The 25,229-nt window shown below is 39.9% G+C and overlaps 1 protein-coding gene across 1 annotated transcript; it reads left to right on the top strand.

Annotated features, from left to right (window-relative positions):
• Positions 1 to 23,633: 23,633 nt before the first annotated feature.
• On the top strand, positions 23,634 to 24,446 carry LOC149469700 (uncharacterized). The gene has a single exon (XM_089668789.1). It carries the CDS (start codon positions 23,634 to 23,636, stop codon positions 24,444 to 24,446), a length of 813 nt encoding a protein of 270 aa, XP_089524915.1.
• The last annotated feature ends 783 nt before the right edge of the window (positions 24,447 to 25,229 follow it).

The raw sequence follows: 25,229 nt of genomic DNA, 5'->3' as shown, positions 1-25,229 counted from the left end.
AAAACTGTCTGTATATACTGTGAACTGCTGAGACTACATAGGGCGAAGAATATAACGCCCTTGAGCAGAGGTTGAGTAAAGATATTAAAACCATGAGAACCCCAGCAGAAAGAACTGGAATGGTATAAATGACCCCCTAATGAGGGAGATATAGGGATAATCAGTGCTACATATAAAAAGTGATTACTGCGCATGTGCCAATCCAAAATAAACATAATAAAAATAAGATCAATAATGACATCAGTAAAGGACCAAATAGTATGTACATGCCACCTCCAAGTCGGCTAAATACTCCAAATGGAGGTGATGTAACATCATATGGCCCTCACAAAAACAAAATATTATAGAATCTTTGCATATAGATATGAGGTATCTCACAAAGACAGAAACAGAAAAGAAGTATCAAATTATTAGGACCATAGATGAAACTAACAGAATTGTATAAAACTGTATGTTAAAAATGTATATATATGTGTAAACCCACATACACATATATAGAGTAAAAACATGGAATAACGAAAATAAAATAATAAAAGGGTAAAAATCCTAAAATCAAAGGAACTATGAATAGTTCTTCATATAAAACAACAGAGGGCTGGTGATAAGGACACCCTTATCCCAAATATATTTCTTCATATAGAACAACAGAGGACAGGTGATAAGGACAAACTATTACCCAATTAACTGTTTTCAATAAAACAATTAATGTCTACCTCTATATTAAGTCCCTTAGGTTGTAAAGAATGGAGTTCGTATATCCATTTCATTTCTAGTTGCGACACAGCTCTTTTTTTGTGCATTCCTCTCCAGTGGGGTTTGATTAAATCTATTCCCGTAAATTTAAGTAAAGTGGGATCTTTATTGTGAAACCTCCTAAAATGATTCGAAACCGAATGTTCTCTGTACCCACGTTTAATGTTGTTGACATGTTCCCGCAACCTGTCCCTTAATCTCCTGGTGGTGCGTCCAATATACTGCAATTTGCACGGGCATTCGAGCAAATAAACAACAAATTTACTATTACAAGTAATACATTTGTTAATGTTATAGGTGTTACCCGTTATGTGTGACATAAAGGTGGTTTGTTTTCGTTTTCTAGTGTTATCACATCTGCAAGCTATACATTTATTGCATGGATGGTAGCCATTTAGATCATTAAACAAGGAGATCTCTTTGGGAGGGTCTATCACATTAGGTGCAAGATAATGGCGTAAATTAGTTGCCCTCCGAAAAACAATCTCTGGTTTCTCTGGTAATATATTAGCAAGTACTGGATCAGATTTTAAAACCTTCCAATTCTTATGAATGATGTGATTAATTTCTTTATATTGTCTCGAAAATGTCGTAACAAACGGACATATCTGGCTTTTCTTAGGTCTCTGTTTATCAATGAGGAGGTCATTCCTATTTAGCTGAGCTACAGAGTCAATAGTATCATCCAGAGTTTTTTCTTCATACCCTTTTTCTAAAAATCGATTTTTTAATATTAAGGATTGTTCTTGGAATGTTTCTAAGTCAGTACAATTCCTACGTAGCCTAATGAACTGCCCTTTAGGAATGTTAGCCAACCATCTGGGGTGATGGCAGCTATTCTTGGGTATGTAACCATTGCGGTCTGTCTTTTTGAAGAATGTTTTTGTCACTATTCCACCTTGATAATTGATCAATGTTAGGTCAAGAAAACTTATTTCCTTAGTACTATAACTATAAGACAACTCAATATTGAGGTCGTTGTGGTTAAGTGTAGTAAAAAAATTGATCAAGGATTGTTCTTCCCCATTCCAAAGAAGGAAGACATCATCAATGTAGCGTCTGTAAAAAACGAGTTCAGGCCAATCCCTGGAAAAAATTATCATCTCCTCCCAATGTGCCATGAACAGGTTAGCGAGGCTGGGGGCAAATTTTGCCCCCATCGCTACGCCCTTCGTCTGAAGGTAATATTTCTGGTTGAACCAGAAATAATTGTTATTAATGGCGAAATTGAGTAAGGTTAAAATAAAATCTGTATGTGGAGAAGATAAAGTGCTGTAAGTACGTAAATAATATTCTGCGGCTTCTAACCCATCCTTATGTGCAATATTACTGTACAGAGAGGACACATCAGCAGTCACGAGAAACGTATGGGGAGTGATGGATAAATCTTTGATATCATTCAGCATCTGCTTGGTGTCTCTTAGGAAAGCTGGTGTCTGGGAGACCAACGGTTGGAGGAAAAAATCAATGTATTGTCCAATCCTTGAACATAATGAACCTATGCCGCTTACGATTGGCCTCCCAGGGGGATTAATGGGGTCCTTGTGAATTTTCGGAAGGATGTATAAAACCGGAAGCTTAGGGGCTATGGGACATAGAAACTCCCTTTCTTTCTTATTGATAATATCTTTGGTAAAACCTTCTTTAATGATATTCTTTAAAACTCGTTTAAAAGTAAAAACAGGATTTTTAGATAAAACAGTATAAGTTGTCTTATCTTCTAAGATATTATAGACTTCTTTAATATAGTCCGACTTATCAAGTATGACTACTCCGCCCCCCTTGTCGGCAGGTCTAATTACCAGATCTCTATGATCCAAAAGGGTTTTCATGGCATTAGTCATTTGTGACCGTGGGGCTGGTTTGGTGGTCATTTTGTCTAAATCTCTCAAAGTCATATCTCTGAACAATTGCACATAGGATTGTGCCTGAGGTGGGGGATTGTAGGTAGATGCGTTCTTGAGATTGGAATGTACTGAACTGGTTACGTCATTATGAGTGATAGGGTTGGATGTGAAATATCTTTTCAGGGACAATCGTCTAGAAAATTTCTGAATATCTATATAAGTTTGAAACTTGTCCAATTTCTTACTTGGTGCAAATTTAAGACCATTATTTAATAATTGTACCTCCTGTTGAGAAAAGGTGACTTTACTAAGATTAAAGATCCCATCCTTCCTTATACTTTCCTCTTTTTTCCTGTATCTATTAATTTTGGTTCCTCCCCTCCTTCCCCTGTGGAATTGCTTCTTTTTCGGGTTTTCTTTCCCCCTAAAAAACGAACCTGGGGGTTTGAGTTGGATTGTGAGTTGGGAGGGGGGAGGAGTGGTGGTGGTGCTGGAACGGGTCCATATTGATTGGGTCCTGTGGTATAAGGCTGTTTTTTGCGAGATGGTTGATTATAGGGTTTGTAATAATTATTACTGTTGTTGGAAGGATGCTGATATCCACCATAATACGAATTGTTAGGTTTGTTGTGATAACCATTCGGTTGATAATATGATCTAGGCGACTCCATATATTGGGGCCCATTGTTGGGGTGCCAATATGAGTCCCTTGCCCCTATGTTGGGATCGGAAAGGGGTTCAAATCTGTTTTGAATGGGGACATTATAGGTGGGTTTATTAGGATAATTATTATAGGTATTGATGTTAGGCCTGATGTTGGTGGGGGGAATGTAAGGCTTGAATTTTTTAGATTTCTTAGATTTTGGTGTAGTGTAGAGTGTACTCTGTGCAGGAGTTTCTATTACCTCGTCTTTTAGTTGCCATTTAAAGACAAGCTGATCTTGGTAATCTCTTACATCCCTATTATATTTCTTTCTTTTTTTATTACGTTGTTCTTTTTCAATCCCTTCTAGGTATAGTTTTAATTTTTCTGATTCAGCCTTATATTCCTCATTCCCTTTATGTGGACTGAGATCTTCCCGTATTAGGTTAATCTCAGTGTCAAGGTGTATCAATTTCTTTTTCTTGCGGGCAATGAGAAATTTGAGTAGGTCATTACCAGCATTATTAAAGAAATCAAACCATTCTGTTAAATCAGTGGTATCATTGGTATCTGGAGGCACACTCCATCTAAGTGATCTGGGAATCATATGTTCCTTAACATACCTTTCTAAAAAAGATATGTCCCAGAGAGTCCTAATTTCAGCTGATAAAAGATTCTGTAGATGGAGGAATGATCCTCTTAGGTCATTCTTTACCTCTGCCTCCAATGTGAACACATCATCTGATATGGTTGTTCTTGCTAATCTTAGTTCAAAAATGTCACCCATTATGGAACCAAGTACCAGGCAGCTTCTAAGATATTGGTAATAAAGATACAATAGTGACTGGGAAGAAGCGCCTTAGTAGTGAAAATAGTAAAGCTGCTATGCACAAATGAGGTACCAATAACCCCTAAAGGACAATATAAAACATAGAATAAAGTGCAGCGCTAAACATGTATAGGTACTGACATATATACACAATCAGTTCGATCCAAATACAAAAGTCCTCCTTAATTAGATGACAAAAAGTGGGTGCTCAGGTATTCAAGTGACTTGGTTCTGGTATCCGTGCACGTAAGTGATAACAATGCGCACTCACCAGACCCGCATCAAATATGCGCCTTTGTGTATAAGTGATCCAGATGTCATCCGATACTGGGTGGTCCTTCCTCAGCTGTGTATGAGGCTGATGATCCTCTCCACTTAGGGGTCCCCCTGATATTGGACGTATAGAGATCTGGTCTGGGTCCCTCCGGTGTGTCCAGGAGTGGGTCTGAAAATTAGAATGCTCCCCCAAGGGGTACCAAAGATACTCCCATAGTGTAGTATTTTGTAATAAAATATGGTTTTATTGAGCTTAGGTATACAGCGTTGCAGACAGTCAATAGTGCACAACTAACCGTCTGGAATGATAAAATGGCCGCCAGAGCTCCGCGTTGCTCTGACGGCGTGACTTCACGGCGTGTTATGGCGTCCTCCTTACGCGTGTCGTGCTCCAGCACGTCTTCAGAGGGGGGTTGCCAAACACGCCATGCCGTCCGTCACTTGTATTTAAACGGAAGTGCGCACATGCGCAATGAGGTGTAGCCTGACGGGACGTGCAGAACAAACTGCGCATGCGCGAATAGACGTGCGCCATTTTCCCTTGGTCTCCCCGGGTAGATAAGCAATACAGGCAAAACTGTCTGTATATACTGTGAACTGCTGAGACTACATAGGGCGAAGAATATAACGCCCTTGAGCAGAGGTTGAGTAAAGATATTAAAACCATGAGAACCCCAGCAGAAAGAACTGGAATGGTATAAATGACCCCCTAATGAGGGAGATATAGGGATAATCAGTGCTACATATAAAAAGTGATTACTGCGCATGTGCCAATCCAAAATAAACATAATAAAAATAAGATCAATAATGACATCAGTAAAGGACCAAATAGTATGTACATGCCACCTCCAAGTCGGCTAAATACTCCAAATGGAGGTGATGTAACATCATATGGCCCTCACAAAAACAAAATATTATAGAATCTTTGCATATAGATATGAGGTATCTCACAAAGACAGAAACAGAAAAGAAGTATCAAATTATTAGGACCATAGATGAAACTAACAGAATTGTATAAAACTGTATGTTAAAAATGTATATATATGTGTAAACCCACATACACATATATAGAGTAAAAACATGGAATAACGAAAATAAAATAATAAAAGGGTAAAAATCCTAAAATCAAAGGAACTATGAATAGTTCTTCATATAAAACAACAGAGGGCTGGTGATAAGGACACCCTTATCCCAAATATATTTCTTCATATAGAACAACAGAGGACAGGTGATAAGGACAAACTATTACCCAATTAACTGTTTTCAATAAAACAATTAATGTCTACCTCTATATTAAGTCCCTTAGGTTGTAAAGAATGGAGTTCGTATATCCATTTCATTTCTAGTTGCGACACAGCTCTTTTTTTGTGCATTCCTCTCCAGTGGGGTTTGATTAAATCTATTCCCGTAAATTTAAGTAAAGTGGGATCTTTATTGTGAAACCTCCTAAAATGATTCGAAACCGAATGTTCTCTGTACCCACGTTTAATGTTGTTGACATGTTCCCGCAACCTGTCCCTTAATCTCCTGGTGGTGCGTCCAATATACTGCAATTTGCACGGGCATTCGAGCAAATAAACAACAAATTTACTATTACAAGTAATACATTTGTTAATGTTATAGGTGTTACCCGTTATGTGTGACATAAAGGTGGTTTGTTTTCGTTTTCTAGTGTTATCACATCTGCAAGCTATACATTTATTGCATGGATGGTAGCCATTTAGATCATTAAACAAGGAGATCTCTTTGGGAGGGTCTATCACATTAGGTGCAAGATAATGGCGTAAATTAGTTGCCCTCCGAAAAACAATCTCTGGTTTCTCTGGTAATATATTAGCAAGTACTGGATCAGATTTTAAAACCTTCCAATTCTTATGAATGATGTGATTAATTTCTTTATATTGTCTCGAAAATGTCGTAACAAACGGACATATCTGGCTTTTCTTAGGTCTCTGTTTATCAATGAGGAGGTCATTCCTATTTAGCTGAGCTACAGAGTCAATAGTATCATCCAGAGTTTTTTCTTCATACCCTTTTTCTAAAAATCGATTTTTTAATATTAAGGATTGTTCTTGGAATGTTTCTAAGTCAGTACAATTCCTACGTAGCCTAATGAACTGCCCTTTAGGAATGTTAGCCAACCATCTGGGGTGATGGCAGCTATTCTTGGGTATGTAACCATTGCGGTCTGTCTTTTTGAAGAATGTTTTTGTCACTATTCCACCTTGATAATTGATCAATGTTAGGTCAAGAAAACTTATTTCCTTAGTACTATAACTATAAGACAACTCAATATTGAGGTCGTTGTGGTTAAGTGTAGTAAAAAAATTGATCAAGGATTGTTCTTCCCCATTCCAAAGAAGGAAGACATCATCAATGTAGCGTCTGTAAAAAACGAGTTCAGGCCAATCCCTGGAAAAAATTATCATCTCCTCCCAATGTGCCATGAACAGGTTAGCGAGGCTGGGGGCAAATTTTGCCCCCATCGCTACGCCCTTCGTCTGAAGGTAATATTTCTGGTTGAACCAGAAATAATTGTTATTAATGGCGAAATTGAGTAAGGTTAAAATATCAAAGATTTATCCATCACTCCCCATACGTTTCTCGTGACTGCTGATGTGTCCTCTCTGTACAGTAATATTGCACATAAGGATGGGTTAGAAGCCGCAGAATATTATTTACGTACTTACAGCACTTTATCTTCTCCACATACAGATTTTATTTTAACCTTACTCAATTTCGCCATTAATAACAATTATTTCTGGTTCAACCAGAAATATTACCTTCAGACGAAGGGCGTAGCGATGGGGGCAAAATTTGCCCCCAGCCTCGCTAACCTGTTCATGGCACATTGGGAGGAGATGATAATTTTTTCCAGGGATTGGCCTGAACTCGTTTTTTACAGACGCTACATTGATGATGTCTTCCTTCTTTGGAATGGGGAAGAACAATCCTTGATCAATTTTTTTACTACACTTAACCACAACGACCTCAATATTGAGTTGTCTTATAGTTATAGTACTAAGGAAATAAGTTTTCTTGACCTAACATTGATCAATTATCAAGGTGGAATAGTGACAAAAACATTCTTCAAAAAGACAGACCGCAATGGTTACATACCCAAGAATAGCTGCCATCACCCCAGATGGTTGGCTAACATTCCTAAAGGGCAGTTCATTAGGCTACGTAGGAATTGTACTGACTTAGAAACATTCCAAGAACAATCCTTAATATTAAAAAATCGATTTTTAGAAAAAGGGTATGAAGAAAAAACTCTGGATGATACTATTGACTCTGTAGCTCAGCTAAATAGGAATGACCTCCTCATTGATAAACAGAGACCTAAGAAAAGCCAGATATGTCCGTTTGTTACGACATTTTCGAGACAATATAAAGAAATTAATCACATCATTCATAAGAATTGGAAGGTTTTAAAATCTGATCCAGTACTTGCTAATATATTACCAGAGAAACCAGAGATTGTTTTTCGGAGGGCAACTAATTTACGCCATTATCTTGCACCTAATGTGATAGACCCTCCCAAAGAGATCTCCTTGTTTAATGATCTAAATGGCTACCATCCATGCAATAAATGTATAGCTTGCAGATGTGATAACACTAGAAAACGAAAACAAACCACCTTTATGTCACACATAACGGGTAACACCTATAACATTAACAAATGTATTACTTGTAATAGTAAATTTGTTGTTTATTTGCTCGAATGCCCGTGCAAATTGCAGTATATTGGACGCACCACCAGGAGATTAAGGGACAGGTTGCGGGAACATGTCAACAACATTAAACGTGGGTACAGAGAACATTCGGTTTCGAATCATTTTAGGAGGTTTCACAATAAAGATCCCACTTTACTTAAATTTACGGGAATAGATTTAATCAAACCCCACTGGAGAGGAATGCACAAAAAAAGAGCTGTGTCGCAACTAGAAATGAAATGGATATACGAACTCCATTCTTTACAACCTAAGGGACTTAATATAGAGGTAGACATTAATTGTTTTATTGAAAACAGTTAATTGGGTAATAGTTTGTCCTTATCACCTGTCCTCTGTTGTTCTATATGAAGAAATATATTTGGGATAAGGGTGTCCTTATCACCAGCCCTCTGTTGTTTTATATGAAGAACTATTCATAGTTCCTTTGATTTTAGGATTTTTACCCTTTTATTATTTTATTTTCGTTATTCCATGTTTTTACTCTATATATGTGTATGTGGGTTTACACATATATATACATTTTTAACATACAGTTTTATACAATTCTGTTAGTTTCATCTATGGTCCTAATAATTTGATACTTCTTTTCTGTTTCTGTCTTTGTGAGATACCTCATATCTATATGCAAAGATTCTATAATATTTTGTTTTTGTGAGGGCCATATGATGTTACATCACCTCCATTTGGAGTATTTAGCCGACTTGGAGGTGGCATGTACATACTATTTGGTCCTTTACTGATGTCATTATTGATCTTATTTTTATTATGTTTATTTTGGATTGGCACATGCGCAGTAATCACTTTTTATATGTAGCACTGATTATCCCTATATCTCCCTCATTAGGGGGTCATTTATACCATTCCAGTTCTTTCTGCTGGGGTTCTCATGGTTTTAATATCTTTACTCAACCTCTGCTCAAGGGCGTTATATTCTTCGCCCTATGTAGTCTCAGCAGTTCACAGTATATACAGACAGTTTTGCCTGTATTGCTTATCTACCCGGGGAGACCAAGGGAAAATGGCGCACGTCTATTCGCGCATGCGCAGTTTGTTCTGCACGTCCCGTCAGGCTACACCTCATTGCGCATGTGCGCACTTCCGTTTAAATACAAGTGACGGACGGCATGGCGTGTTTGGCAACCCCCCTCTGAAGACGTGCTGGAGCACGACACGCGTAAGGAGGACGCCATAACACGCCGTGAAGTCACGCCGTCAGAGCAACGCGGAGCTCTGGCGGCCATTTTATCATTCCAGACGGTTAGTTGTGCACTATTGACTGTCTGCAACGCTGTATACCTAAGCTCAATAAAACCATATTTTATTACAAAATACTACACTATGGGAGTATCTTTGGTACCCCTTGGGGGAGCATTCTAATTTTCAGACCCACTCCTGGACACACCGGAGGGACCCAGACCAGATCTCTATACGTCCAATATCAGGGGGACCCCTAAGTGGAGAGGATCATCAGCCTCATACACAGCTGAGGAAGGACCACCCAGTATCGGATGACATCTGGATCACTTATACACAAAGGCGCATATTTGATGCGGGTCTGGTGAGTGCGCATTGTTTATCACTTACGTGCACGGATACCAGAACCAAGTCACTTGAATACCTGAGCACCCACTTTTTGTCATCTAATTAAGGAGGACTTTTGTATTTGGATCGAACTGATTGTGTATATATGTCAGTACCTATACATGTTTAGCGCTGCACTTTATTCTATGTTTTATATTGTCCTTTAGGGGTTATTGGTACCTCATTTGTGCATAGCAGCTTTACTATTTTCACTACTAAGGCGCTTCTTCCCAGTCACTATTGTATCTTTATTACCAATATCTTAGAAGCTGCCTGGTACTTGGTTCCATAATGGGTGACATTTTTGAACTAAGATTAGCAAGAACAACCATATCAGATGATGTGTTCACATTGGAGGCAGAGGTAAAGAATGACCTAAGAGGATCATTCCTCCATCTACAGAATCTTTTATCAGCTGAAATTAGGACTCTCTGGGACATATCTTTTTTAGAAAGGTATGTTAAGGAACATATGATTCCCAGATCACTTAGATGGAGTGTGCCTCCAGATACCAATGATACCACTGATTTAACAGAATGGTTTGATTTCTTTAATAATGCTGGTAATGACCTACTCAAATTTCTCATTGCCCGCAAGAAAAAGAAATTGATACACCTTGACACTGAGATTAACCTAATACGGGAAGATCTCAGTCCACATAAAGGGAATGAGGAATATAAGGCTGAATCAGAAAAATTAAAACTATACCTAGAAGGGATTGAAAAAGAACAACGTAATAAAAAAAGAAAGAAATATAATAGGGATGTAAGAGATTACCAAGATCAGCTTGTCTTTAAATGGCAACTAAAAGACGAGGTAATAGAAACTCCTGCACAGAGTACACTCTACACTACACCAAAATCTAAGAAATCTAAAAAATTCAAGCCTTACATTCCCCCCACCAACATCAGGCCTAACATCAATACCTATAATAATTATCCTAATAAACCCACCTATAATGTCCCCATTCAAAACAGATTTGAACCCCTTTCCGATCCCAACATAGGGGCAAGGGACTCATATTGGCACCCCAACAATGGGCCCCAATATATGGAGTCGCCTAGATCATATTATCAACCGAATGGTTATCACAACAAACCTAACAATTCGTATTATGGTGGATATCAGCATCCTTCCAACAACAGTAATAATTATTACAAACCCTATAATCAACCACCTCGCAAAAAACAGCCTTATACCACAGGACCCAATCAATATGGACCCGTTCCAGCACCACCACCACTCCTCCCCCCTCCCAACTCACAATCCAACTCAAACCCCCAGGTTCGTTTTTTAGGGGGAAAGAAAACCCGAAAAAGAAGCAATTCCACAGGGGAAGGAGGGGAGGAACCAAAATTAATAGATACAGGAAAAAAGAGGAAAGTATAAGGAAGGATGGGATCTTTAATCTTAGTAAAGTCACCTTTTCTCAACAGGAGGTACAATTATTAAATAATGGTCTTAAATTTGCACCAAGTAAGAAATTGGACAAGTTTCAAACTTATATAGATATTCAGAAATTTTCTAGACGATTGTCCCTGAAAAGATATTTCACATCCAACCCTATCACTCATAATGACGTAACCAGTTCAGTACATTCCAATCTCAAGAACGCATCTACCTACAATCCCCCACCTCAGGCACAATCCTATGTGCAATTGTTCAGAGATATGACTTTGAGAGATTTAGACAAAATGACCACCAAACCAGCCCCACGGTCACAAATGACTAATGCCATGAAAACCCTTTTGGATCATAGAGATCTGGTAATTAGACCTGCCGACAAGGGGGGCGGAGTAGTCATACTTGATAAGTCGGACTATATTAAAGAAGTCTATAATATCTTAGAAGATAAGACAACTTATACTGTTTTATCTAAAAATCCTGTTTTTACTTTTAAACGAGTTTTAAAGAATATCATTAAAGAAGGTTTTACCAAAGATATTATCAATAAGAAAGAAAGGGAGTTTCTATGTCCCATAGCCCCTAAGCTTCCGGTTTTATACATCCTTCCGAAAATTCACAAGGACCCCATTAATCCCCCTGGGAGGCCAATCGTAAGCGGCATAGGTTCATTATGTTCAAGGATTGGACAATACATTGATTTTTTCCTCCAACCGTTGGTCTCCCAGACACCAGCTTTCCTAAGAGACACCAAGCAGATGCTGAATGATATCAAAGATTTATCCATCACTCCCCATACGTTTCTCGTGACTGCTGATGTGTCCTCTCTGTACAGTAATATTGCACATAAGGATGGGTTAGAAGCCGCAGAATATTATTTACGTACTTACAGCACTTTATCTTCTCCACATACAGATTTTATTTTAACCTTACTCAATTTCACCATTAATAACAATTATTTCTGGTTCAACCAGAAATATTACCTTCAGACGAAGGGCGTAGCGATGGGGGCAAAATTTGCCCCCAGCCTCGCTAACCTGTTCATGGCACATTGGGAGGAGATGATAATTTTTTCCAGGGATTGGCCTGAACTCGTTTTTTACAGACGCTACATTGATGATGTCTTCCTTCTTTGGAATGGGGAAGAACAATCCTTGATCAATTTTTTTACTACACTTAACCACAACGACCTCAATATTGAGTTGTCTTATAGTTATAGTACTAAGGAAATAAGTTTTCTTGACCTAACATTGATCAATTATCAAGGTGGAATAGTGACAAAAACATTCTTCAAAAAGACAGACCGCAATGGTTACATACCCAAGAATAGCTGCCATCACCCCAGATGGTTGGCTAACATTCCTAAAGGGCAGTTCATTAGGCTACGTAGGAATTGTACTGACTTAGAAACATTCCAAGAACAATCCTTAATATTAAAAAATCGATTTTTAGAAAAAGGGTATGAAGAAAAAACTCTGGATGATACTATTGACTCTGTAGCTCAGCTAAATAGGAATGACCTCCTCATTGATAAACAGAGACCTAAGAAAAGCCAGATATGTCCGTTTGTTACGACATTTTCGAGACAATATAAAGAAATTAATCACATCATTCATAAGAATTGGAAGGTTTTAAAATCTGATCCAGTACTTGCTAATATATTACCAGAGAAACCAGAGATTGTTTTTCGGAGGGCAACTAATTTACGCCATTATCTTGCACCTAATGTGATAGACCCTCCCAAAGAGATCTCCTTGTTTAATGATCTAAATGGCTACCATCCATGCAATAAATGTATAGCTTGCAGATGTGATAACACTAGAAAACGAAAACAAACCACCTTTATGTCACACATAACGGGTAACACCTATAACATTAACAAATGTATTACTTGTAATAGTAAATTTGTTGTTTATTTGCTCGAATGCCCGTGCAAATTGCAGTATATTGGACGCACCACCAGGAGATTAAGGGACAGGTTGCGGGAACATGTCAACAACATTAAACGTGGGTACAGAGAACATTCGGTTTCGAATCATTTTAGGAGGTTTCACAATAAAGATCCCACTTTACTTAAATTTACGGGAATAGATTTAATCAAACCCCACTGGAGAGGAATGCACAAAAAAAGAGCTGTGTCGCAACTAGAAATGAAATGGATATACGAACTCCATTCTTTACAACCTAAGGGACTTAATATAGAGGTAGACATTAATTGTTTTATTGAAAACAGTTAATTGGGTAATAGTTTGTCCTTATCACCTGTCCTCTGTTGTTCTATATGAAGAAATATATTTGGGATAAGGGTGTCCTTATCACCAGCCCTCTGTTGTTTTATATGAAGAACTATTCATAGTTCCTTTGATTTTAGGATTTTTACCCTTTTATTATTTTATTTTCGTTATTCCATGTTTTTACTCTATATATGTGTATGTGGGTTTACACATATATATACATTTTTAACATACAGTTTTATACAATTCTGTTAGTTTCATCTATGGTCCTAATAATTTGATACTTCTTTTCTGTTTCTGTCTTTGTGAGATACCTCATATCTATATGCAAAGATTCTATAATATTTTGTTTTTGTGAGGGCCATATGATGTTACATCACCTCCATTTGGAGTATTTAGCCGACTTGGAGGTGGCATGTACATACTATTTGGTCCTTTACTGATGTCATTATTGATCTTATTTTTATTATGTTTATTTTGGATTGGCACATGCGCAGTAATCACTTTTTATATGTAGCACTGATTATCCCTATATCTCCCTCATTAGGGGGTCATTTATACCATTCCAGTTCTTTCTGCTGGGGTTCTCATGGTTTTAATATCTTTACTCAACCTCTGCTCAAGGGCGTTATATTCTTCGCCCTATGTAGTCTCAGCAGTTCACAGTATATACAGACAGTTTTGCCTGTATTGCTTATCTACCCGGGGAGACCAAGGGAAAATGGCGCACGTCTATTCGCGCATGCGCAGTTTGTTCTGCACGTCCCGTCAGGCTACACCTCATTGCGCATGTGCGCACTTCCGTTTAAATACAAGTGACGGACGGCATGGCGTGTTTGGCAACCCCCCTCTGAAGACGTGCTGGAGCACGACACGCGTAAGGAGGACGCCATAACACGCCGTGAAGTCACGCCGTCAGAGCAACGCGGAGCTCTGGCGGCCATTTTATCATTCCAGACGGTTAGTTGTGCACTATTGACTGTCTGCAACGCTGTATACCTAAGCTCAATAAAACCATATTTTATTACAAAATACTACACTATGGGAGTATCTTTGGTACCCCTTGGGGGAGCATTCTAATTTTCAGACCCACTCCTGGACACACCGGAGGGACCCAGACCAGATCTCTATACGTCCAATATCAGGGGGACCCCTAAGTGGAGAGGATCATCAGCCTCATACACAGCTGAGGAAGGACCACCCAGTATCGGATGACATCTGGATCACTTATACACAAAGGCGCATATTTGATGCGGGTCTGGTGAGTGCGCATTGTTTATCACTTACGTGCACGGATACCAGAACCAAGTCACTTGAATACCTGAGCACCCACTTTTTGTCATCTAATTAAGGAGGACTTTTGTATTTGGATCGAACTGATTGTGTATATATGTCAGTACCTATACATGTTTAGCGCTGCACTTTATTCTATGTTTTATATTGGCATTGATCATAGTATATGTGCATGGATAGAAAACTGGCTACAGGGGGTGTTGATAAATATTGTATCTTCAGAATGATCTGGCATTATAAGTGGGGTACCCCAGGGCTCTATTCTGGTATCAATCTTCTTTAACTTGTTCATAAATGACATAAAGGATGGAAGAAACAGTTCAATCTCAGCGTTTGCTGATGATACAAAGCTAAGCAGGGCGATAACTACACAATGGAATATAGGAACTTTACAGGAAGACCTCGATAAAATAAAGGAGTAGGAAAAAACATGGTAAATGAGGTTCGATGTAGAGAAATGTAAAATAATGCGCTTAGGGGCTAAAAATATGAATGCAAGCTACATTCTAGGGGAGAACGTCTGGTGGAATTGAGGATGGAAAAAGATCTGGGGGTCTTAGTTGATGACAGACTCAGCAATAGCATGCAATGCTAAACTGCAGCAAGAAAAGCCAGTAGATTAGCATGCATTGAAAAGGGAATTTACTCAAGGAATAAAACTATAATTCTAATGCTTTACAAAACTCTGGTTTGGCTGCATCTTGACTATGCTGTCCAATTCTGGTCACCAGTCCTCAGTCGGGATGTGCTGGAACTGGAAAGACTCCAAAGAAGGGCAACAAAACTAATAGGAAGACTGGAGGGCCTCAGTTATGGGGAATTATTACAAACATTAAACTTGTTCTTATTGGAGAATAGACACTTAAGAGGAAATATGATAGTGATATATAAATGATGATATATAATAATGATAATTCTAAAATTGGGAGAAATCGATTCAATCTCAGGTCACTCCAGAAAACACATGGCCACTGAAGTTGGATGATAATCAGTTTAACCTTAAATGGCATAGGGGATGCTTTACTGTTAGAGCAGTAAGGATGTGTAATTACTTTCCACAATCGGTGGTTTCAGCGAGAAGGGTCACTAATTTAAAAAAAAAATGTTTAGATGGGCATCTTATTGAACACAATATACAGCGATATTTGATGTAGTTAAGACATAAAACACACACACCCACATAGGTTGATCTAGAGCAGTGTTTCTCAACTCCAGTCCTCATGGACCCCCAACAGGTCATGTTTTCAGGATTTCCCTCAGATGAAACAGCTGTGGTAATTACTAAGGCAGTGAAACTGATCAAATCACCTGTGCAAAATAATGGAAATCCTGAAAACATGACCTGTTGGGGGTCCATGAGGACTGGAGTTGAGAAACACTGATCTAGAGGGACTTGAGTCTTTATTCAACCTTATCAACTATGAAACAAAGAACACTAATGCCATGGTTTACTTACTACAGGTAAAGAGGTTGTTTCTCAGCTTGATATGCTCAAGGGAAACTGAATGTAATTATTACATTTTCACTATCATTTAAATTTTTAAGCACAAGCCTTTGTGAGATCCATTTGCAGTGCTGATATACAGGGGTTTAGAAAATATCTTGAAACATTTTCCAATTAATACAACAATCTTTGAAAGTTTAAAAGACTGCAAAAAACAGAGCAATAAAAAAGAAACAAGATAAAGCCTCATGCACACTTGGCGTTTAGCCCTGTTGCATGAAATTAGGACATTTAGATGCAGGTGGAAGGCACAGGTGCACTACCAAGCCCCACAACTGGAAGCATCTCAAATTCTATGGCATGCTAAAACCTGCTGGAGAGTGCACTGAGCAGTACTCATGTTTATGGCAGCATGCACCAGGGATGAATGCCCAGAACACAGACCAGTAGAGTTCTGGGCATTCATCCTTGATTGCATACTGCCCTAAATGTTAGTTACACTCACAGTCCAGCCCCATCCAGTAGTATCTTCTAACCTGTCAAATTTACAGGCTGCTGACTGCAGGGCTGGATGTTGCACCTATGCTCTCTACAAGGACTTAAAGCCTGGCATCTCATGCAGCAGGGTGAAATGCCAAGTGTGCATGAGTCCTTAGGACTCATTCTCAAAGGTGCTGAAAAGGTGGCTGGGTCATATTTTTACTGCTTCTTGACCACCTATCAATGCCATTCAAAATTGTTAAAATACGGGACAGATGGAGGTTTAAACACTGCAGCATTAGCATTGCCTCGTAATGCATGGCAAAAAAATTCAGTCTGCAGAGTTTGGCAGGTGTTGATACTTTGCAGCCACTTCCATTGAAATCTGCCTATAGTGTTCATAGTGCATTTCAGGTGCAGTTGCAAAGTGCCAAGAGTAATCATTTCCCATTTCAGACTTGTAAAAAATTAAATACATCTCACAGGACATTTGAGAAACATCACTGACATGCCTTCAAAGCCTGTGCAACACATCCAAAATGCTCATTAACCTTTCAAGTACTTTAATGCACTTTAGGGCCCTGTTGTGCTTTTGCCACTCTAAAACTCACCTTTCCATTGTGACAAAAGCATGTGAAAAATAGTTCCCTCTAAATTAGTTCCCTCTAAATTGTACTATCTGTTCACATCCTTGCCCTGCTTTTTTAAAAGTATGTTGCATTTCTAAAAAGTCCTGTTTGCTGCATCTTTGGTGCCCTGTTTGAAACATACAACAAAAATGCACCTCCCATTATAGTCAATGCAAACACACTAAAACTGCACTGCATGTTTCTTTAAGTGTGTTTTTATAGTCAAATGTTTATTTTTTCCCCAGGTGACCTAGACTGAAAACTCATTCCAAATGCATGTAAAAAATGCATTTGCATTGCATTAAATTTTAAAACTTTAAAAATGAGCTAAAAGTGCAATATGTGCTTTCTGAAACACATTGCGTTGCATAATGCACCATTGTAAACTTATGAAAGCATTTGACTGATTTAAAAATGGAAGAAAACTATTCAAATGAACCTAAAGCACAAAAGATCTATATTAGAATGTTTCTATTTTAACTCAGAGTTTGCACCTGATCTGTCTGCCTGGATAGCATGATCAGACAATGTGTTACCAATTATCTTCCAGGTGATACCAAATGAAAAACTTGGTTTTGGTTGCAGATTCCAGACTATTGCAGGCCATAGATGGGGAGAAAAATGGCCGATTTTTCGTCCGAAAATAAAACCGGCCGATTATCTTATCGTTAGTGGACGATTTTGTCGGCCGTTTTTCGTGTATTTTGGACTTTCAGATTATCGGTGATGTTGGAAAATTTTCGAAAAACGCCCGACTTTATCCTCATTGATGGTCAAAAACGAACGATCGTTTTCCGAAAAAGGATCACAAAGGCCACAAAATGACATCATTTCCCGTTATAGGTTACTCATTAATCGGCCGATTTTCGTAATAATTGGTGGTCAGGTAAGTTTTTTAGACCGACCGATAGTTCGTTAATCGGCCGAAAATCTGCCGTTTTTCTCCCCATCTATGGCCTGCATTAGCCTAGGTTCACACCATTGCAGGCTGTGCTTGGCAACTTTGTTTCCTTCTCTCTCTAAAACCATGTTTCTGCTGATATGAGAAGAAATGTACAAAAGATCCCAACTGAAAGGGGCAGTCCAACAAAGTACATGTTGATATGGTGTTGAAAATCTTAAATAACAGGTTTGGGGGCAGCCTAATGCAGGCCATAGATGGGGAGAAAAACGGCAGATTTTCGGCCGATTAACGAACTCGGTCGGTCTAAAAAACTTACCTGACCACCAATTATTACGAAAATCAGCCGATTAATGAGTAACCTATAACGGGAAATGATGTCATTTTGTGGCCTTTGTGATCCTTTTTCGGAAAACGATCGTTCGTTTTTGACCATCAATGAGGATAAAGTCGGGCGTTTTTCGAAAATTTTCCAACATCACCGATAATCTGAAAGTCCAAAATACACGAAAAACGGCCGACAAAATCGTCCACTAACGATAAGATAATCGGCCGGTTTTATTTTCGGACGAAAAATCGGCCGTTTTTCTCCCCATCTATGGCCTGCATAAGAGCTTGTTCACATTAACAGTAATGACTCACACTCCTCTTAGAACAATCCATGCTCGGATTGCTTTTCAGAGTCATTTGACAGCACTATCGTGCCTCTTCACTACCTGTTTTACCCCCTAAATGCTGGACTAACATGCTGCTGCTGATTTTTTCCTTTTATAATAAAATACACATGTTCTCTCAACCTAACTTTTAGTTCTCTTTTAAAATTTTCATATGTATCCCTACAGATTCTGTGTCCTCATTTAGTCTTGGTGCTAAAGCAAGTTGGCAGGTGGAGGATGATGTGTCAGATTACACTTGGGTGCCAGGCAGGGCTGCTGTTAGAAACCACAGAGCCCCATACAGCCAACCTGACAAGTCCCCCCCCCCCCCCAAAAAAAAAGTCTGATTACTATGCTTCAGTTATTAATGAACGGAAAGTTATTAAGGAAAGGAAGGGGCTGGTAAATGCGGCATTTACCAGACCCTTATCCCACTCTCTATCCTGAAGAATCATATTGTGTGCTTTCAGTTGGCAGTGGGAAGGCACAGCACTGTGGGGGTGGGGCAGCAGGGGGAAATGTATGGTGCACAGGGAGGGATGTGGCAGAGGTGCAATTACTGGAACCGATCCCCTGTATGGTTCTCTCTACAGCAGCTGAAAGCCAGAGGGAGGTAGAGAAGAAGCTAGCTTTAAGCTGCTACAAAAAGAGCCATACAGGGTATTGGTTCCAGTAATTACCAGCCATACTGGCCCTCTTCCTGCCCACATCCCACCCACCTAGTTGCCTGGGGCCCGTATAGGAGGACTGGTGGCATCCCCTTATCCATGGCCCTGTTGCCGAGGACGGTACATCAGGGTAACCCTGAAGGGCGATACCCACTTGAGCGATCTATGGCGGTGTGTTACCATGCATTATGTTAAGGCAGTCTGTTCATTATGCATGAGCTGCCAACACAGTACAACAAATGAAAAATTCACATGACATATTTTCAGCAACATGTTTCACTGGAATGCATGGAATGTGTGCTGTGCTATCCTGCTTCACATTGTGCATTTCACTTTTACCATACAGCGCTTTGGTGTGCCACTTACATTCCTAATGTCCTGGCTTATTTCTCAGACAGAACAGTTGTGGGTGCTTTATTCCCAGATTGCAGGAGCAAGTGAGATTCTTGGTTCAAAAGCTGAGAGAGCTTATTTCTCCACATTGATGCCAACATTGCGGAGATCAGGTGGGCTAAATTTCCGATAGTCTAACTGGTGATAAGTACCATTGGTGGAGGAGTTTTAGGTAGGATTCCCAATTTGTGGCACAGTGTGAGGATTTATATGTAAGAGTGAAGGCTTTGTGCCAGGTTTGGTCTGGAATTGTTTGGGAAAATATTAATTCCCAGTTTCTTAACCACTATCCTACAGGGCACTTATACCCCCTTCCTGCCCAGGCCAATTTCCAGCTTTCAGCGCTGTTGCACTTTGAATGACAATTGCGCGGTCATGCAACACTGTACTCATATGAAATTTTTATCATTTTTTTTTACAGAGCTTTAATTTTGGTGGTATTTAATCACCTCTGGGTTTTTTTTATTTTTTTCTTAAACAAACAGAAAACCACTGAAAATTTAAAAAAAACAAAACGTTTTTTCTTAGTTTTTGTTATAAAATCTTGTAAATAAGTGGCACTGATAGGCGGCACTGACTGGCACTGTTAGGTGGCACTGATAGGCAGCACTGACAGGCACTGATAGGTGGCACTGATGCACACTGATAGGCAGCACTGATAGGTGGCACTGACTGTCATTGATAGGTGGCACTGACTGGCACTGATGGGTGACACTGAAAGGCAGCTCAGATGGGCACTGACATGTGGCATTGATGTGGTACTGATGGGAACTGAAATGTGGCACTGATGGGCACTGGCAGGTGGCATGGATGAGCACTGATGGACACTGACAGGTGGCGCTGCTGGGGCTACACAGATCATCAGGGCACACTGATCATCAGTGCTCTGATGATCTGTGTACATGTCCCCTCCGAGGAATGTTGATTACCGGCTCTCCTCTCCTTACGAGCTGTCAGCGTGACAGCTCGTGAGGAGAGAAATGCCAATAACCGACATTTCCCTGTTTACATGTGATCAGCTGTGATTGGACACAGCTGATCACATGACCGAGCCGACATCTTCTGCTCTTTCCGTTGATCGATGATGCCTGGTTAGAATGGGAGGACGTCATATGATGTCCTCCCAGAACAAGAGAATCGTCATTTTACTATATGGCGGACGGGAGGCGGTTAAATAGCAGAAGAGAACATAGTTTATTTCTATCTGCAAGTGAGGAAGCAGAGTTGGCAGAGTTAGGATTGTGTTTATTCTGTTCCTCTTTTATTTTAATAGAAAGCTAAAACCTCTTCAATCTTGCGCCTCCTCTGGTTAGTAGCCTGAGAGTTTAACTTTATAATTATCTCTCTCATTTATGTTTTGTAGGTAGCCCATAATACATTTATAGAAATATCAGGCGTGTTACAGTATTTAAATAGGAGATGGGATATCCTCTCTTTGGAATCATACATCGCCAGAGGTATTATCCCACTGCCTCTCAGAGAGCTGGTTATTCTGGTTGAACATTTGCATACTGACAGGTTCCTAAATAAATGGAAACAACAATGTATTGATCATGGGCTGGCTGTGATGCGCTTGTTAGTGGAAGAGGAACAAACTCAATTGAAAGAACTTAAAACTTCAATTGAGGAGAGCACTCGAGCACTAAAACCACATAAAGATAATCCCGAATTCATACATTTAATTGATTTTCTTAAAAATTAGATAGATAAGGTTCAAAGGAACCTACACTCCACTAAACAAACCAAATTTCAAACGGATCTGGATGATTGGGCTCGAGGTGAGATCTTTGATCTAACCAACCAGCGTTGACGCAGTAGATCCCGTCGATGTCGCTATTGCTATCGCTCTTACACTTCTCCTAAAAGTAGACCAAGTAGATCATCAGAAAGTGAGGAGGAGGAATCTAGAACAGTTAGTTTTTTAGACAACAATTCAATAGAAAAAAGTCATGGCAAGTGTAGGAGGAGGAGACGGACAAGGAAGCAAAAGAGGACTAGGCAAGGAAGCCTTAGTGGATGTCATGAACAGCCACCAGAAGTTAGAAGCGAAAATCGGAAACCTCTCTACAGATCTCTCATTGCCTGGTACTCCCAACATGAGAGTTATCAATCTCTCTATTTTTAACCTACAAGAGGGACATCTCAATTTGCTATGTAAAGGTTTATCCTTTTCACCCACTAACATGATGAACCACTTTGAGGTTTACAAGGATATTCATCTCTTCCTCAGAAAGGTCTACCTGGGGTCACTGTACCAAGTAAGACAGCAGGGAACCACCTCCAATCCATCTATTTTGTCTACACTACAGGACAGTGATCAGGAGGCCTTGGATAATCTTATTTGACTGATGGAGGATTTGATCTCCGAGTCCGATATAGAGGAAGTGTCAGGGCTCCGGGTATGACCAGAGGTATGTAAACTGACGCAGGGAAACGCAGGCTTCAGATATGTTATAAACAATATAATTTATTAATACTAACAATACATAAACGCAGTGCAATACTAAAACATAACACAGTGCAAACGAACCAAACCACCCACAGATAACAATACATACAGTGCGAACGTAGTCAGGTAAGCCGGGTCAATAACAATCGGGCAGGTAGGAACAGGAGGAGCAGGCAGAGAGTAGTCAGGTCACGAGCCAGGTACAGCAACTAACGGGCAGGTAGGTACAGGGGGTCAGGCAGAGAATGGTCGGGGTCACAAGCCAGGGATCAAACAGGAGCAGTCAGCAGAGGTCCGGATCAGGCAGGGTCGGCAACAAATCAGTCAGACAGGAACAGGAACAGGAATGCAGGTAACAAGATACAGGGGCCCATGGAAAAACACACACCAAGGCACAGACTGCAGGTCTGGCCATCCCTTAAATACACCTGCAATCAGCCTCAGGTGTTTTGGCTGACTGCAGGGTTGAGTCTCTGGTTGCTGAGAGCACCCGCTGGCCAGCCCTGGTACTGCAGCCCACAAGGCAGGTGAGTCCCACCATTATTGGCAGGTCCATTCCTGACAGGATGATCCTTGCAATTTAGGGTTAAGACAGGCTTGTCTACCCATAAAATCTACCAAAATGCCCGAGATTTGGAAAAATCGATGGCTTGGGGTATACCTTGATCTGGTTCCTCTTGATTTGGCACAGCTTGATTGGCGATCGGGTGGCATCAATAATCTCTCACAGGATGAGAGACAGGCACTTAGGGAACTTAAATAAGCACCTAATCTGGTGATTAAACTGAGCAACAAGGGTGGTATTGTGGCATTAATGTCTGAGGATGGTTATGAACAGGAAATTAAAAAGGCAGCTCCAAGATACATCTGCATACAATAAATTAGAGAGGAACCCCTTTCCTAGGGTGGTCTTGCTTCTTAACCATAAATTATCTTTGGCATGTGAGGTGGGCCTCATTACTAAGAAGGAATATGGTTATCTACATGTAGAGGACTATAACATCCCCACTATCTATATTATCACTAAGGTACACAAGAGGTTGGTCAATCCACCTGGGATACCGATCATTTCAGCTATTAGAGGACCCTTGGAGTGAATTGGCAAATATATTGATCCTTATTAAGGATATGGTGATGGCACTTCCTTCATATCTTCAGGACACACAAGATGTACTGTCAAAGATTGCCCAGATTAAGGTACAGCCGGGTACCCTCTTGGTGGGCATTGATGTAGAGTCCCTTTATACCTCTATCCCCCATGATTGGGGGATTTGAGCTGTAGCTTATTTCCTAGATAAAAGCTACCCAATGATGGGAGCTCAGAATGAATTTTTTATTTAACTGTTAGAGTTCACTCTGAATCAAAATGTTTTTCAATTTCTAGGTACATTGTACCATCAAATTCGTGGGACTTCAATGGGAGCTCCCTGGGCACCCGTGTATGCATGTTTGCACCTGGGCTGGTGGGAGGAACAAATTGTTTACTCATCCCCTTTGCATCTCAGCCATGTCTCTCTCTGGCTGAGGTACATTGATGATGTCCTCATGCTTTGGGAAGGCACCGAATCGGCACTTCATGCGTTTTTGTCTGAACTCAACAATAACAATCGTAATATTAAACTCACCTATACCTTTAATTATAGGGAAATCTCATTTCTTGATCTCTCAGTATTGATTGAGGGTGATGCCCTCCACACTAAAACATACAGGAAATTCACAGCTGTCAATTCTCTGCTTCTCGCCTCTAGCCACCATCCACATTCTTTGATCCGTGGTGTCCCCACTGGACAATTTCTCCGTATTCACAGAAACTGCACCAGTGGTGATGACTATAGACAAGAAGCAGATGACCTCTATCACAGATTCCGAGAAAGGGGGTACTCTCATAGTATCCTTAAACAATCTAAAGCAAAAGCCTCTAAGCGTAAACGGGAAGAGTTATTACACACGTGTACTGACAACTTGACCGCCCATGAACAGTCTCCCGTGCTCATCATTACTCGGTTTGGGACCCAGTGGGAGGCGGTATGGGCAGTCTTAACCAAGCACTGGCCTATCCTTACCCAGTCCCCTGAATTGTCCCAGATTGTAGACCCCAGACCCCTTATGGTCGCTAAGCGAGCAATGAACCTGAGGGACAATTTAGTTAAATATGAATTCACACGTACACCAACAAAAAATTGGCTAACGGATCTAGCTCCGCTCATAGGGATGTATCCCTGTGGATGATGCAGCATATGTAGGTATGTTGACTGGACAGATAGGTTCACTGATGTCAATAGACAAAAAGTCTTTCATATTAAGCAATTCATGAACTGTGCTACTACACGAGTGACATATATATGCTCCATTGTCCTTGCGATAAAATATATATTGGAAAAACAAAACGTCAATTATGTGTACGTATAGGTGAACATCTAGGGAGTATTTGTAATAAACATGATCGAACTTCAGTAGCTGAACATTTTGCTAAATTTCATAATTCATCCCCTGTTGGCTTGCGTGTGAAGGCCATTTATGCACTCAATTTGTCTAATCGTAGGGGTGATTTTGACACAATTCTCCTTTGTATGGAGAAGGAATGGATCTTTAAAATTAGATCCCTAGCACCCAGTGGTTTGAATACTGAATTTAGCTTACAAGTCTTTCTTGACCCATTACTGGTTAATCTTATTCCCCTCCCATTGAAGTTTTTTTCCATTTGCTAATAACCTGTCACATATGCTCACTAACTACCTTTTACCTGGAGGGCTATTTGGTCACTTTGGCTCACTGTCACAGATACTCTATATTATTTGGGGTTTTAGTTGCCCCTATGTATGGGTATGTTTTTTCGTTTGCTTATACTTGAATCCCCTCTTTGTTTTAATTACATGATGATCTGTAGCATTTTTGTACTGCAGGAATGACTTTGTTTTGTGGTGGCCATTTTTCCTGTGGAAACCGGAAGTGACGATTATCTCCCCTCCCACTTCTGGACAACCACATGGCACGCTTCCGCATCTTCAACTT

The sequence above is a fragment of the Staurois parvus genome, unplaced genomic scaffold (genome assembly GCF_062004578.1).
Source record: "Staurois parvus isolate SC_StPar_1 unplaced genomic scaffold, SC_StPar_1.0 ptg000063l, whole genome shotgun sequence".
Taxonomy (NCBI): Eukaryota; Metazoa; Chordata; class Amphibia; order Anura; family Ranidae; genus Staurois; species Staurois parvus.
The sequence above is the reverse complement of the archived record's forward strand: the minus strand, read 5'-3'. Positions and strand labels throughout refer to the sequence as shown.